Source organism: Anguilla rostrata, chromosome 4, assembly GCF_018555375.3.
Source record: "Anguilla rostrata isolate EN2019 chromosome 4, ASM1855537v3, whole genome shotgun sequence".
Taxonomy (NCBI): Eukaryota; Metazoa; Chordata; class Actinopteri; order Anguilliformes; family Anguillidae; genus Anguilla; species Anguilla rostrata.
In genome coordinates, this window is record NC_057936.1 from 28,917,414 (window position 1) to 28,934,007 (window position 16,594).

The window sequence follows — 16,594 nt, forward strand, 5'->3', positions numbered from 1 at the left end:
TACAGTAGCCTAACTGGAATAGCGATGGAAATACGGCCTTTGAATATGTGTAACACCTAAACTAGCCTACATTGTGAATAATGTAAAGCATTTTAAGCGGCCGATGATGTCCATAGTCAACCATATGTTTTAAACTACATCAGGTCAAATAAACTGAAGATTGAAATCAACATTGCTGAAAATATCCAATCAGAAGAGATATATTTAATATGTTACTATAGAGACAGCACTAATGATGGAATTCTTAATTAGACTGCAGCCAATGGTAAATTTCTTCTTCTAAAGATATAGTAGGGTGCAAAATTTTGTGAAAAGGTTACGGAAATCGCCTAATACGTCTTTATTTAATTTATTTGCGGAAATAAAAAGGTGGACTGTCCACTGCCAATAATCTCGAACGAAACAAAAACATTAACAACTCGGATATGAATCCAAAGTTTTATCTCCCTGTCACGAGTTTCTATTTCTATACCAGTACAGACCGTTATTTTCAATTGTGGGCCGAAATGATCATCTGGGCTACTACGCAAATACGCAAAAGGGCTTTATCTATTTACAGTATGGCTATTAAACTATATTGCTGGTCTTCATAAAAATAAAAATAAATTGTCTGCGGAAATGAATGCAATCATGCCCCAAACGGTTCTTTCTTCTTAAATTGAAATGAAGCAAAGTAGCTGGGGCAATATTTTCGCAGAATACAATATCTAATGTTTCAATATGTGTATTAGCTGTACTCTATATTAGATAACATTAGGTAGCCTAAACGTTTAAAGGGTTTAAGAAATTGCGACCGACATGTAACAATTTGCCTTGAGGCTGAACAACTTAGGCTAGGCTACGTGATATGATGTTTTGTAGCAGGGTCCTCAAGGTGACATGTAGACATTAAACTGATAGAAATCCAATCCATATTTTGTTTTATAAAGATGCCGTCTTAATTTGAATATTTAACAATACTTAAAATACGGCGATTAAGAATCGCTTAATTCTCGACAAAAGCTTCCTAATAGCTTATACAGGCATAGTTCATAGCATATTTCACTAAGGGAAATCAAACATTCTCTCAGTATATATTAACCTGTACTTTGTAGCCTAATAGACGACTTCAGTGTGTTCTGTTCTTTAGAGACCCCGCGTTTCAAATAGCCTAACTATATATGCTAAGCAAGAAGGTGGGACGCCTTCCTTTAAAATCACTGCATGATTTCTGTCATAAAATATTTTGTTTCAGTAGCTCATAATTTTTCCTGATTCAGCATATGCAGATTTGATTTCCACTTGTCCACTAATAAGCTTCATAAAATTGTAGCCTACACTATAAAATGCATAGAGTGTTGTAATCACGTAACGTTTTCAAAATAATCACATCAACCTATTTCTCAATTTTAAAAACAGTTAGGCTATTCAACGCGATGGAAACAACTAATGTTCACACTTACCAGTTTTTAAATGTGTTGTTTTGTCTTGATTTCAAATATGAATTGCTCTGCTTTTTGAAATTCGGTTTCTCCCTTATCGTGAAACGTGTATGCCTTTTGAGTTGTAAGAACATTTTGGTTCCATTTACTGTAAATGCGCACGAGATCTGGGATGCTTGACCACTTCGGTATTGGCTCAGACGATTTTGTGTATATACATGTCAGAGGAATAGATGTCTGTTCACCAAGCAACGAGTTTATTTTAATTAACACTGGGACTACAAGAAACAAGGAACAACCCCCATCTACTGGCAGAGCCTCTGCCTTCCTCTCCATCGCGAATCCTCCTCTCTTACTGCTGCGCAGTTTAACACAGGGAAGCGTCTTGAGGCACAAGGTAAGCCAAAAGCTCTGCATTATATAGTTATTTTTGGACAACTTATTAATTTGAAAATAAATATTTACCATGCATGCTGTTGTTTTGTCAAAGGTGAAAAAGTCGTAGGCATGTTAGGCTAAGCAGATGATTCAGGCTACATGGCAAGAAGATATGACCGTAGAAAGAAATTCCAGGTGTATGAATCTGAAAGATGGTAGAATAGGCTAATCCGTGTGTATGTATCTTAATTAAGGAAATATGATATATCAGGTAATATAAAACTGTGTATTTTAGCCTGGCGTGTCCCTTGTGACCTTATTTCGAATACAGTGTATGTACATTGTTAACATTTTGTTTTGTAAGATTCAAGGGTACAACTGGAAAGACCATACGGTAAATACAACGGGGAATAAGTACCTTTCACAGCAATGCATGCGGCATCATCTGCAGATACGTTTTTAATTGATCCCACCGTACAGAGGGTGTGCAATTTATTTAGAATAATTTAGTTTTCAAAGTAACATTTACCAAAATGTTAAATTAGGGGTTAAATGCACGAATAGCTAATATATCATTTTAATCCTGTATTAATATGGCATATGTGTGTCTAATTCAATGCACACCAAGACAAAACTACGCCAATATGTATTTCACATAAGGAAATTGAAACAAATAAAAAATAAATTTTGTAAAAATTTTACAATGATTTTGGAAGCGGACTAATTAATTTAAATGTCTGTGACCATGTGCCCATATAATTTATTCTGATACTGGAGGCAAACTGGCAGTCATCGTGCACGTTCTCGATATTTAAATACCAAGATAATCCTCGCTTTAATAACCTTTATGTTACTTGCCATATCAATGAAATAGCACAATCCTCACCGGCTGCAGGGAAAACATTTAAACACTAAACACGGTTAAATAATACATTCTTTTGTCCACAAGCATATGAAATGATATTTAATAAACTACATTAATAAACCGATTTTCATTGTCATCGGAGGTATGCTGTGCTGTAGTTTGGCATCAACATGAATATTGATTGAAATTATTTATTTTATTGGGCAAAGAAAGATCAATTTCTGTGAGCGCGTATAGATGTAGGCTACAATATATAGGTTTTGTTTTCTTTAAATTTTCCCTGAATGTGATGAGGAATATTTGTATCTGATGATATCTAGCTCTACAAAACTAAAATAAAAAACTGTTTTAAAATGCACACACAATATGCGTTTACATGTGACCCACCTATGCATGATTTGCGTCTGCATTGAAGTAAATACAATGCAATTAATATGTTTTGCACGTGCAGAAAAGCCATATATTTGAGTTCCCTTTCATTTGAATTTAAGGATTTAAATTTCGCCTGTCACGCGCCTTTTTTCAAATGAAATTAATCGCCAGTGTCTTTTTCATCACTCGGTGCTTGATTAAAGGGATCTGACAGACCGAAGAGATGAACTCCGGAAGTACTAACTGAATATGTACTGTAAACACAGTTTAGCCATTTATGGCTATCTGAAGTGGTCGTATTACAGAAAAACAATTATATCTGATGCTTATGATCCTAGATGTAAACATAACATCTCAAAATGACTAAGGCCAATATTCCCCACCTGTATTTATTTGAAGAAAAAGGTGCCTGGTTAGGCTACTGATCTTTTTCTTGTTTATAGATACATTTTTAATTAATTCACACTTTTTTCTGGCTAAGCTTCGTCGCAATGCGCATACTAAATATATATATTTATGGCAGATGACTGTCACTCAGAAACGTACATATCTTGCAAATTATCCCCTCATACGTTTATCTATGCTCTACTGTTTCTGCATTGTGTCATGCATTGCCCCATTTTGAATATCGTAACCAGTGAATAAGGCCTTTGAGCGGTACAACGCTCTTAGGATCTTAGATTTTAAAAACGAGAAATATGCACATTGTAACTAAACTGCCGATGATATGTTTAATTTAAAGTACCCTGGTTATTCTTCAGAATAATTTCATTATCCATAGTTAATAACAACCAAGCTGCCACATTACAACACGCCAGTAAAATAGCAAGCACAGTTTTTTCACTTGCTTAGGATAATTTGAATGCTTTGCACATGCAGTTTATCCTTATGGAAATCGTATGCAGGAAATAAGTTCCATTTTTGCTCGTACCTCACGTGTAGCCTACTATTAGCAAAACTGTTTTCAAATGTTCATACGCCCTCTCAGCAAATTCAGAGGTCGGTGAGCGGATCGACAAATCAAACAGACAAACTTGGACAAAAAACATAAACCATGCACACACAAGAAATGTTCGTGTCCTGTTTTTTAATTACAAGACAAAGAGTAAGTTGATATTAACTTGGAGAGTAATAATAACATGGCCTATTCAAATATTTAAACTAATGCACAGAACGTAGACCACTGTTCTACACACCCAAAAGGTATATTTAAATGACCGTGAATCAGGTAGATGATAGGTCCTTTAAACCTTGTGTAAATAATAAGCAAGGTACCACTAGGCTATTCCTTTTCTCCAGTAAAATATCTCACTCAAAGCATGATGAAAGCAGATGAAATATATGGAAACGAACTTCAGCAAGTTCTTGTAAAACCAAATCCCATACGAAAATCAACTGTTTATGGATTGAATTTGCTGTACAAAAAAGGTTATGTCCTGTTCAAATGATAAATAGTAGACAATTATTTTACACATTAAAAACGGCATTACTTTCTTCCCGAATGTCTCGGCCGGAAAACGAATCAAAAAGTCAATTACATGAAAAAGAATGAAACATGTCAATACCAAATGTTTGTCTCCGCTCCTGCTGCCCATCACCAGGGGTTTGAGCGGAGAATGACAGGTCTTTGTTGGTGAATAGAAATCAGTGGCAATTCAGAGAGGGAGAACTCCTCCTACCAAATTATCCAAACTGGGCAGGCTTTTGCTCTCTTCACAAATAGGACACAGCTCTCAGATTCAGGCAGTCCCAACCTGACCTTCAAGCACTCGGAACCCAAGAAAATCGGGGACTGTCGAAAACACAAATTTCAGTTTTTTTTTTTTTTTGCTTTTTTCACTACTTGCTCTCACTTTGGTTGCCTTATCATCTGGAGTATACTTTTTTCCCAAGACATTAGCGGGGCGGAAAGACGTTGCATTTTCCCCCCACCTCAATCTATCGTATACAATTATTTCAGTTGCTTGTACTTGCAAGGAAGTGAAGCTTTTTTGTCTGTGAATCTCTCGCTCTAGATCTGTTCGGATGATCTGAAGCTACGGGGGGACTGTATATGGAAGTTGTGGGGTGCAAGGCAGAAGACAGCAGTTGCACATTGCGTCCAGCAGCCATGCTTTTTCACGGGATCTCCGGGGATCATATTCAAGGAATCATGGAGGAGATGGAAAGGAGATCTAAAACGGACTCCCGTCTGGCCAAAAGCGTTCAGATGAACGGAAGAGACGCGGTAAGATTTGACTGAGTTGTTTTTCGGTTTCAAATATGCAGCCATAAACAGAGCATATAAGGGGCCTAAAGACAGAGGAGTTCTTGCTTGCTTTTTTTAAATCATTATTTTTCATGTCTGCTAGCCTACAACTCCTCTGTCTTTCTCACTGAGGCAATAATTATAATTTTTATAATTAAGAATAATACGGGCAGCAAATAACTTCTAATAGCTAATGTTGTCTAAATGTGTTGTGGATTATTCTGCAATTTGTAGCCTAAAAATATACAATCTGACACGCATGTAGGGTAATGGTAACTTGCCTGTATTCTCGCTCATGAAACTAAAAGAAAACACGTATTCTCCATTTTTAAAGTAGAAAACTAGACTGGTGAAAAATTAATGAAAGTTTAGCAAATTCGATGTAACAACAACAGCAGTGGCATTAGGCTAATAATAACATAATAATATTTTTTATTATTTTAATTATTATATAACAATAACAACAATTATAATAATCGATATTATTATTATTATTATTATTATTATTATTATTATTATTATTATTATTATTATTATTATTAGGTGCCAATAATAAGAATCAGTATGCTCTAATTCATTCATTTTTATCTGAAGCTAACTGAACTTACGACAACTAAGCTTCCGTTAAACTAGCCTATAAAATGCATGTCCTGCATTTTTTCTTTAAAAATATAGACTACGCAATTGACTTAATCCAGTATATAACACCGAGCATACACAGGCCTGCTACGTTTAACATTCGAGAACAGAGGGTGTTTAACAAACAAATAATGATAAACGTAACTGCATAACTACACTTGTTCGGTAGGCCTACATTAAAATGTTCTTCGTCGAAATTCCATATGGATATCTAATAAACACATTTAGGTTTTCTATGATGATATTGAAGATAATCAAACGACATAGGCCACCAGAAAATGTATAGATTGGTTTATGGATTTGTTCGATTTTTATTTATTGTACAAATATTTCAGCACCTTATAAAAGTAAGGTAGAGTATTAACTTGTAAACCTTATATAGTAGGTCGTTCATATTCAATCGTATTTCCCTTGTCACTCCTGTTACAGTGTATGCCCTCAATGAGCCCGGAGAAGCCAGCCCTGTGCGCTGGCTGTGGCGGTAAAATCTCCGACAGATACTACTTGCTGGCCGTGGATAAGCAGTGGCACCTGAGGTGTCTGAAATGCTGTGAGTGTAAACTGGCCCTGGAGTCTGAGCTCACGTGTTTCGCGAAGGATGGCAGCATTTACTGCAAAGAGGATTATTACAGGTAACGGCAGGCGTATTTAATGCTGGGTAGGGGTTGGCTTCACTTTCAGTTTCCCAATTGAAACACTACGTGAGTTTTATAACCTGCAGTCGTGAAATTTACGCAATTTTCTGAGTTCGATTGTACACACACACACACCCGAGTTTGCAAACACGATGATACTGGATAGGCTACTAGGCCAGCAACAAGTCTGCATTATGTTATGACAGGGAAAACAAAATTCAGAGTTCACTGCAGTAGGCCATTTCTACAAATTACATCCCCTTGCCTGAACATCTCCAATGACCGAAACACAATTTTTAAGCTATGAACGCTGCTTTAGCTGATTTCATAAAGATGATTAATAGCCAACATTTCGTTATGATAATTTGTGAATTACCGAACCAGTAATTCATTCAAATTTAATTGAAAAATACTACATTTGGAACTTATATCTACTCCTTCTTGTCTAATTATTGCCCTAAATCAATAAAAAAATTGCATATTTTAAAAATGGCTATAGCTACAGAAGTACCAGTTAGTGGACTAAAACGAAGTTTGTCAGATGTAAGCTAAGCCTATATGATGAGCGATCTTTTGAGACCTTGACAAGCAAAAAGTAAAAAAATAATTAGTTTCTACATTGATATTATAGGCCAGAATATATCTGTTTAGCTATATGCATTAGATGTCTGCGTGTATATCATTAAAAAATATTTACTGTTCCAGAAGGTTCTCCGTGCAGAGATGTGCCCGCTGCCACCTTGGGATCTCAGCCTCGGAAATGGTCATGCGCGCCAGGGACTCGGTGTACCACCTGAGCTGCTTTACGTGTACCACGTGTAACAAGACCTTGACCACTGGTGACCACTTCGGCATGAAAGATAACCTGGTGTACTGCAGGGTCCACTTCGAAACCCTCATCCAGGGAGAATACCACCCTCAATTAAACTACACTGAATTAGCTGCCAAAGGCGGGGGGCTGGCATTGCCTTACTTTAACGGCACTGGCACGGTCCAGAAAGGAAGACCACGGAAAAGGAAGAGCCCAGCCATTGGGGTAGATATTGCGAGTTACAACTCAGGTGAGTTGCGCGTGGTGCACAGACACGCACACATAATTTGCACAGTTTATTATTATTATTATTATTATTATTATTATTATTATTATTATTATTATTATTATTATTATTATTATTACCTAGCACAAATGAAACCACACCCCGCACAGAAATTGAGCAGTCAAATAAGTGAACTTAAAATAAAGAAAATCTAACAGCAATGTATTGGCCTGTAATTTATGATTAATTTATAGCCTATCAAAACTAATCGCAAAAATTGCACCAAATTGCATATCCAAGACGTAAGTAAACTATCACCCATATAAATTCAGTGACATTGCTTCTATGTTTCCACTTATAGGTCTATTATAATTGGTTTTAAATTGTAACGCTATAGTACACCCTAAATTGGAATTATGTAGTCTTCTATTTGTGAATCTTTTTACATCAATGGACGTTGGCTATGAGCAGCTTGACTTTCAATGAAAATTTTAAGTATAAAAGTAGGCTACCCTACATTTGATTAAGTATGAATTGTAATTAAATACGCAACCGTGATTGTCTGAACTTGTGCACTCAACGTGAATCTCTTTTCAGATGATAGGCTAATGATAATGTAACATTACATGTAATTATTACATTACTTCCATTCCCAGTAACATAAAACTGCGGGGTTCGTCCTAAGTTAAATAGGCTATGTAACCAATATATATTTGTAATATAGTAGCCTAAAGTATTCTGACTTCAGTTAATCTTTATTTTGGATTTAAATAGGTGCGGTATTTTATACAGGCCACAAACGTTTCTTTTCTACCGCTTTTACAATTATCGTCTGACTGAACAAGTTTGGCTTTGTGTGCCAAGTTTGTGCTGTTCTTCATGAATGGAGAGAAATAAGGGTAATCTGCGTGTTAATTGTTCTGTGTTAATTGAAGGTGACGTTGGAATCCCTGGCTTCCAACCAGTTCTGAATCACCCTCAAAAGGTCATTACTGTTCTCAGGAGTGACTCGCTACAGAACGAACGAAGTAAAATAACACCCGGATTGTAGTTAAATAATTACAAGACGTCGAAATATTTGTTAAACATGTTTTAACGAATGAAATCCTAACGTAGCCTATTTCAGTCAATATTGGTGTACTGTTGGAACATAACAGGCATAGGATCCAGAATCTACATAGAGATAAGCAATGGAAAGAACATAAACAATGGTTAATACAAAACAAGCCTTCATTCATGACTCGCAATCAAATGATAAATTGCTTTCAATGCGATAGAGTATATTAATTAGCCCACAATCTATGTGAGAAACAACCAGGCCCGAAGCAAACTAAATTAGGGAAAGTTTGCACGTTCAAATCGTGGCACGTGTAAGCCTATAGCACTGTAACCCCTTTACGAGCTGAAACGAAATAAGGCCCGCCATTGCATTCAAATATTAAAGATTTCCATTCAAATATTTGAAATATCTTTTTATCATGTTGCTCCAAGGACAAAGAAGAAAACCAATGGCTATTAGTTGTTTCACATTTGAAATAACTGCTTTGAAAATGTAATAGGCCTAGGCCTACATAATGCAATTGCACATTATTGTATGCTACCTTTATTACAGATAACACCAAAACCGGATAAATATATGTAGTTCTGTCAAAATGTACCTTTAAGACGAATTCCTTATTTGTGTTTTTTCTAAATCCGTTGCAGTCATTCTTATTTCAATTCCCCCTAGACCACTGTCGAGGGAATGGTAGCCTATGTTTGTTGATGATATAGGGACCCCTGGTGGACGTTACAAGGATGAGACATTTGAAAACAAAGCCACTGATGATATTGGAGTAATCGTAAACACAGGAAAACGTTTTGTAACGAGAAACATTCATTTTTGTTCCAGCTAGGATAATAAATACGTGATTTCTAGGCCATGAAGCCGTTTTTAAAAAAGATTACTGGTAGGACAATGTTGCATTGCGAACCATGAGGAAAAATATGCACATTGAGAGGAGCTTAATAATAATTAAATAAATGCTTCTCAGTTGTATCTTGTGGATATAGGCAAGGCCATTCGATATTAATCGAGAAAATGCATAACTTTACCTGTGACGGATAGCTTAAACAAAAGGTTAACATGAATGGACAGTATTGATTACAATGTCTATATTAAAAGCCAGCTATATATAAATGTAATACATTTAGAAAGGTTTACATGCTTTTGTATCAGCAAAAAATATTAATACAGTGGCATGTTCAATATTCACTCAGTTTCCCTTGTTATAGAAACTAAAATCTAGCTTATTTGATTACATCGTGCTATAAATCTCTTCACAATGGTGAGGTCGATACAAGCCCCGTGGGGTTTCTTTTTCCTCACGTGCACATTCGGTTTGTTTGCTTTTCTAAGCAATTATATTTAAATGTTACTCTTTAAAACCTGTTTGCAAATGATTAAATTAAGTGCTAAGAGCATTAATTACTGCTTTATCAAATGTGTCAATTCATGAGTCAATAATAGACCGCTAAATAACAACAACAACAACAACCAATAATAATAATAATAATAATTATTATTATAAATTGTGGTTCGTTTCGAAACATTTAATTATTCTAGCAAGTCGTCTATTGTTAAAAACATGTGGGTGCTAGATCAGATTCACTATTTATTTATGCTTTAGATCACATCTTTATAATAACTTCGTTTCAATTAAAAATGCACGCGCTGGAAGGTTGTTTTAATTACTTTCGAACATCGGCCCATTCAATGCAACAGCATTTCTTTATCGGGGGTTCTTAATTAATGTCGACCATATTCACCTTATATTTGGTATTAGTTTTCAATCGCACATTTTCTTTTTGACAGCAGCTTGCTTTATGAATAACTTTTTTTGAATGTATTTTTTAAAAATTAGTTCGTTACTCTTAAAAAAGTTTAAAGTGCTTTGTGAAAGGATGGTTGAACTGGGCCCATGAACTCAACCTAAGCATAGTAATCTGTGGACATAATGAACATATGCGCATCAGTGAATTGTATTACTTTGAAATAATAATTTAAAATCACCACATTTCAAACTTATTGGGCTACTTATTGGGCTACTGCTCCAAAGGTATTCAATAAACGATTGCATTTCAATTAAATGCCCACTTAAATTCGAATGCTAATAGATATTTATTTTCTTTGGACTACGTGAAAGTATTTAATACAAGGATAGGTATGTTGTAAATTACATTTTGATTAAAAGTGCATTTTGCCGCTAGAACTTTTGTAGCTGGAATTCATTTGTTTAGGAGCAGCTCTCGTGCTTTTAAAAGGGTTCAGCAATATCTTGCATAAGCCATTTCTGAATCTTTTTGGAAATCAGGGAACCAGATCTCAGCTAGACATGTTATAGACATCTGTAATACAGGGGACCCTGTCCTGGTTTTTGTTCTGTTCCAACTGCATTTCTATAAGTGTACAGGGTTTTTAAGAAATGTGCATTTCGTAACTTGCATTAACAGATGGTATTCTTTACTAATACACGTTGTAAAAAAATTGAGTATGATTTAGGCAAATCTATTGCTTAAAAAATTCCGTTCTGATTAGGTTTCTTCAGGTAACTATGATTGTGTGCTTTGCGCACACAAAATTCTGCGAATCACAGACAGTGAACACTTGCTGGGGACAGCGAGCCAGGGAAGCAGCAGTTCTGTACACAGTACTCTACCCAGCCATGTGAAAGTGTAAAGCTCTAGAGTTTGCACAAACACTGAGAACTTCCCCAATTTGTCTTACCTCAGGCTGTAATGAAAATGAGGCTGATCACCTGGACCGAGACCAACAGCCTTATCCACCATCCCAGAAGACCAAACGCATGCGCACGTCCTTCAAGCACCACCAGCTCCGCACCATGAAGTCCTACTTTGCCATCAACCACAACCCCGACGCAAAGGATTTAAAGCAACTTGCCCAGAAAACCGGGCTGACTAAAAGAGTTCTTCAGGTAAGCATGAATCCATTCTTAAACTTTATTCTTCATTTTACATTCTCTGTCTAGATGGCTATCTTATATCATTTACTTACCCCTTGGTTTATTTGCTTTCTACGTCCATTATTTTATACCCACAGTCATTTGAATGGTTCTCAGGCATCAGTTTATGCCAACTGAATAACAGCCATGCATTGAATGGTTTCAACTTGTAGTTATGTTTCATCCACTGCTTGTTCTCACAACGTCAGTGGGATCATTTAAAAAAAGACACATTATCCTACATGTTAAGGTTGGCTGTACCTTATGTGGAGCTCTATTTTCCACCGAGTAAATAAGTTCCATACCTATTTTGCTTCACTTGTAAGAATTCATATGTTATGCACCCGGATATTTCTGTGGATGCAACTTTCTGCTTCCAGCTGGTCTTTAGTTTCTTCCTGAACCTAAAAGATCTCCTTTGGATAGTGACAAAAATCAGTGCCCCTTTAAAACTTTTAATGACCTCCACTCTGTGCCAGTATCCAGTGTTCTGTAGCAGTGAAACTGTGGTGTTAATAACATAAAAGCATTGCATTTAAAGAAAAAGAAAAATAATACAAAAACAGTCCGATCGAATCAGACAAAAAAAAAAATAAAGACATTGGGATTGGTTTGCAGGTTTGGTTCCAAAACGCAAGAGCCAAATTCAGAAGGAACGTTTTGCGACAGGAGAATGGGGGTGTTGATAAGGCAGACGGCACGTCACTTCCTCCCCCCTCGTCCGACAGCGGAGCGCTCACCCCACCCAGCACCGCGACCACACTAACAGACCTGACCAATCCCTCTATCACTGTAGTGACTTCTGTGACCTCTAGTCTGGACAGTCACGAATCCGGGAGCCCCTCGCAAACCACACTGACGAACCTTTTCTAACGATTTTTTAAAATACACCTTTCAAGTAACCAGAGACAGTTCTTGGGAGAGCAAATAAACGAGCATTCAAACTCGACTATTGGTGTGTAGCATTTGCGACCGCTTGGCAGCTGAGTTTTTAGTGTATTCAGCGATTTGTTTGTGTTGAGAAATTTGACATTATTGCTGATTATGTAAAGCGATCACACTCACTTCTGGAACCCTAGCCCCCAAAACAATCATGTTAAACATTTAAATGAGAATGTTATAACATTCTATTTGTTCATTGAAATGAATTCACAAATCTAAAGTGGCTACTTTCAAATAAATTGGATATATTGTCTAACTTCTTTCATTCCAAACATGTACTCATTATTTATTGAGTATTTATGTTTCCCACAAAGCTCTGTATGTATGCACTATATTGACATTGTCCTTTGAACAAATATTTTAAATACTTTATTTTCGAAAGGTTCAATACAAAATCTCCAGGCTGGATGTGCAATACTTGCTAACCCAGAAACATAAACAATGGGAACACTGTTTCAACAGTTTAAAGTCTTAAGCAATTTATTGATCTGAACTCTGTTCAAAAGTGCAAAACAGTGAGCGTGAAAACGCTGTTCAAACACAGCTAATAGATCAGGTCAATAAATGACCTTTCAGTTTTAACAGTTTGGGATATTGTTTCATTTGTCGTTTGTGTGTTAGCAGTGTCATCCCATTCAGCCTGGAGACTTTATATTGAATTACCTGGAGATTAAAGCACCGGCAGTGAAATTCCTGTTAGACACAAAGAAGGAAAGGATTCATTAGTGCAGTGTTTGTTTGATACTTATACTGTATTTCCACTTGGGAAATGTAAAAAAAAATATCCATTTGAACAATGCTGAGACAACAGCATTAAGAATTAACTGTTAGTCATACTCTTTCAAGGATTTGATTTTCACAGTCTATTGGATTGTAAAATTTTCACTGCCTCCAAATATGATAATCATGCTATTGTGTACATATTCATGTAAACAAATTGAAATTGTACATGGTAGCAATAGGCTTTGGTAATGTCCAATGGAATACACATTACCCCAGTGTTCAGTATTTCAAATAAAACTGTTAAAATTAGATTAATAAATTGAATGCATATTCCCATTGCTGTAAACTCAAACTCCAGGTGGATGCTAACTGCAGTATACATTTTGTTTTTGCATACAATTCAACTGTAGCAGGAGGCTAACAGAATATAGATCTGTGCAGTGGTAATTGTTCAACAGGCGATGTAATCATAATATCAGATATGGTTTGAAAATAACAACAAAAATTAGGGATATGAATTCTAATTGGGAGTCCTAACTTTCAGTATAAAGCAAGGCAAAGGGTGGGCACTGTTTTAATTGATTGTTTCCTTTTTAAATGATAGAGCACTTTTAAGCTTCTTTAAGCCTCATTATGTAAAAACACTAACGTGAATGAACAGATCTGGATTCAGAATGCCAGTAGAATTAGTTCAATTGCAAAGTGACAATATACTGCCCAGATGAAAGTGCATTATTATCATGTTGCTCAGGGTGTTAAGAATAAGGACAAAAAAGAAATGAAAGAACAGACAAGGTAGGGAGCTGCATATACGTTGAGTTGAGGGCTGAGGAAACATTATAAAGACCTCCAAGAGCTGGAATGCTTTGAATGAGCCAGATGAAAAAAATTGTCATCCACATTTTTTTATCTTTTTTGGCCATGTTTTCCTTTCTTTACGGACACTTGCCACTGAACAGACCAAAAATGTGCTTCTTCTGGCTGAAAGCGAAAGTGAGAGTCCTTGCTTGGGTTGAAACATTTCATTCTAAGTGTCAAAAAAATTGTTCTTTTGTAGAACAAAATGGTACTATAAATCTACTTAATAAAGTAGATGCCTAACTCAGTTCTACTATGTGCCTTATGCTATAACTTGGAAGAAAGTTTGTGAAATTCAGGATATGTGTTGTTTGTTATCTGACTCACATCCTTTTAACGCCTCACTAGTTTTGTACTGTTTTACATCTTATTTCTGAAGATCTTTTTATGGTGTATCCTGTTGAAAGGGGACAGCGATGTCATAGAAAGCAGTTGTGCACTCTTTCAGATATAGTTGGTAATCCAAGAATCTTATATATTGATCTTTGTGTTTATAGTACAGTAAGTGTTCTAACAAGATTGTCCATGTTTCCTTGTTTCTTGATAAAGATGGTGTATAGAAACTATTTCCCCTTAAATATTTATGGACCAAACGGTTGTTATATATCTTATTAAATTTGTGTGAATAAAAAAATACTTTGCTTTAAATGAGTTTTATTTTTCATTCAATTCACTCTTTTAAATGTGTTGTTTCCAAGATACTTAACTGCATTTTCCCACATCAGCAAATTACAGTTCAGTGACCAATGTCCAATGACAGCTTTCTACATTTTTGCTTTCTTTTGTTTATTTCAGTTTTCAGTTTATGTTTATTTCATACGTAATGCCCCACAGACTTGTTGCTAAAATCCTGTAGTCTAATATTACAGAAATATGAAGGTTGCTTTTTTAATGCATGAAAATGGCTTCCTTTTTAAATTGAATCAAATGAATGCTGGAAAGCAAACATTAACATTAGAAATAAAGTTAAAGTTACAATAAATGCAGACCCCCTTAAAGCCAGGTTGCTCTGTAGTTTAATAAATTGTTACTCTATGATTTCTTTCAGGGAGAACAAATCTTGGGGCATTACAGCCACACTTCCCGACGTTTGAAAATTCCATAAAGTATTAAAAGAAAAGGAAAACTTTGATCGGAATTCCTCACCATTGAAGACAAAGACAATATTAGGATAACATATAGCATATAAATAAACCTTTGAGCCAAAAATGTAAAATGGACTTTAATGAATACTGAATGATTGAACCCACCAACGGAGGAGAACCCAGTGTATATGAGCTGTATTCCTATATCATTGTGAAACAAGACATTGCATTTCCTTTGTACTAAAATGAAGTTCACACATTGAAAAAATATGTATAAATATGTATCTATGAATAACAGAGCAACCTGGCAACAAGCCACAGGGGTGAATGTGTGTTTAAGTGAAGGCATAATTTATGAATAATTTAGGAATATTCTGATGCAATTGCTTGTACAGCGACACACGCTCACACAAATACACACGCATGCACTACCCCAGCCTGATTACAAAAAGTTTTTTGTCACAAGTATTATTATTTTTTGCAAACACACGGCCTCCTGGAATCTCCGCAGCAGAATGTCCATCAAAAGCAAGCGGATCAAGCAGACTGCGGAGCTGGTGCTTTGCCATCTGGCTGCACTGGAAGTAAAGGATGTTTTAAAAAAAGATAAAGAGCATTCATATTCTGCATGCACCTTTCCATCTTGTTAACATTTCTTAACAATGTACACTTTCATGTTTGATGCACTCTTTTGTTGTCACCTGTGAAATAAACCTTCCTCTGAAGTTTTGTCCTTGATACCAGTAGCTGCATTGCAATGGAAAAAAAAAACTAATTTGGTTTGGGAGGACCACAAATACCACACAAAAAAATGTTGAAGTTGCTGATATTGCATTAACCAGCTAACAATGCGATTACTAGTGAAAGGAAGCCTTGTAGAAGTCTAGGTGTAAAAACCTAGGCTTTTATACCTAGTCTGTGAAAAGGGAATTTATTTTAGTATAGCATTTCAGTATTTTTTCCACCGCGATAACTAAATGTACTAATAGCTTAAGAAAAAAATGATTGACTGAGGAAAATTATCTAACCATCATTTATTTCAGAAAGAGAAATTTTGTTGGTGTAATCTGCTATTTGTTTGAGACATGAATTTCATGTTCTTTATATCTGATACACCAGAGTTTCGCTGCTTTCCACGGTTCAGCACATTCTGTTTCATATATAGATTTTTAATATATAATTTTAAACTAGGGTTGCCCAAACCTGTAACTGGATATCTACCGCTCTGTAGGTTTTCACTTCAACACTGACAAAGCACACCTCATTCAACAACAAGAGATCTCATTGAGCTACTAATTATAAGAATCAGGTGTGCCAAATTAGGATTGAAATGAAATCCTACAGTTGATCTGCAGGAAGAGGGTTGGACAGCCCTGTTTTAAACAGATTG

General features: G+C 35.8%; 1 protein-coding gene across 3 annotated transcripts; it reads left to right on the plus strand.

The window, feature by feature from the left end:
- Positions 1 to 1,599: 1,599 nt before the first annotated feature.
- lhx9 (LIM homeobox 9) lies at positions 1,600 to 15,934 on the plus strand. 3 transcript variants are annotated; one of them, XM_064332047.1, is made up of 6 exons: positions 1,600 to 1,818; positions 5,052 to 5,263; positions 6,353 to 6,555; positions 7,264 to 7,614; positions 11,362 to 11,569; positions 12,215 to 14,765. In XM_064332047.1, exons 2-6 carry the CDS (start codon positions 5,090 to 5,092, stop codon positions 12,467 to 12,469), a joined length of 1,191 nt encoding a protein of 396 aa, XP_064188117.1. In that variant the 5' UTR covers positions 1,600 to 1,818; positions 5,052 to 5,089; the 3' UTR covers positions 12,470 to 14,765. The 3 variants fall into 3 exon arrangements, with proteins under 3 accessions (XP_064188117.1, XP_064188118.1, XP_064188119.1); XM_064332048.1 differs by lacking the exon at positions 1,600 to 1,818 and having other exon boundaries at positions 4,410 to 5,263; positions 7,267 to 7,614; XM_064332049.1 differs by lacking the exons at positions 1,600 to 1,818; positions 12,215 to 14,765 and adding an exon at positions 15,168 to 15,934 and having other exon boundaries at positions 4,423 to 5,263.
- The last annotated feature ends 660 nt before the right edge of the window (positions 15,935 to 16,594 follow it).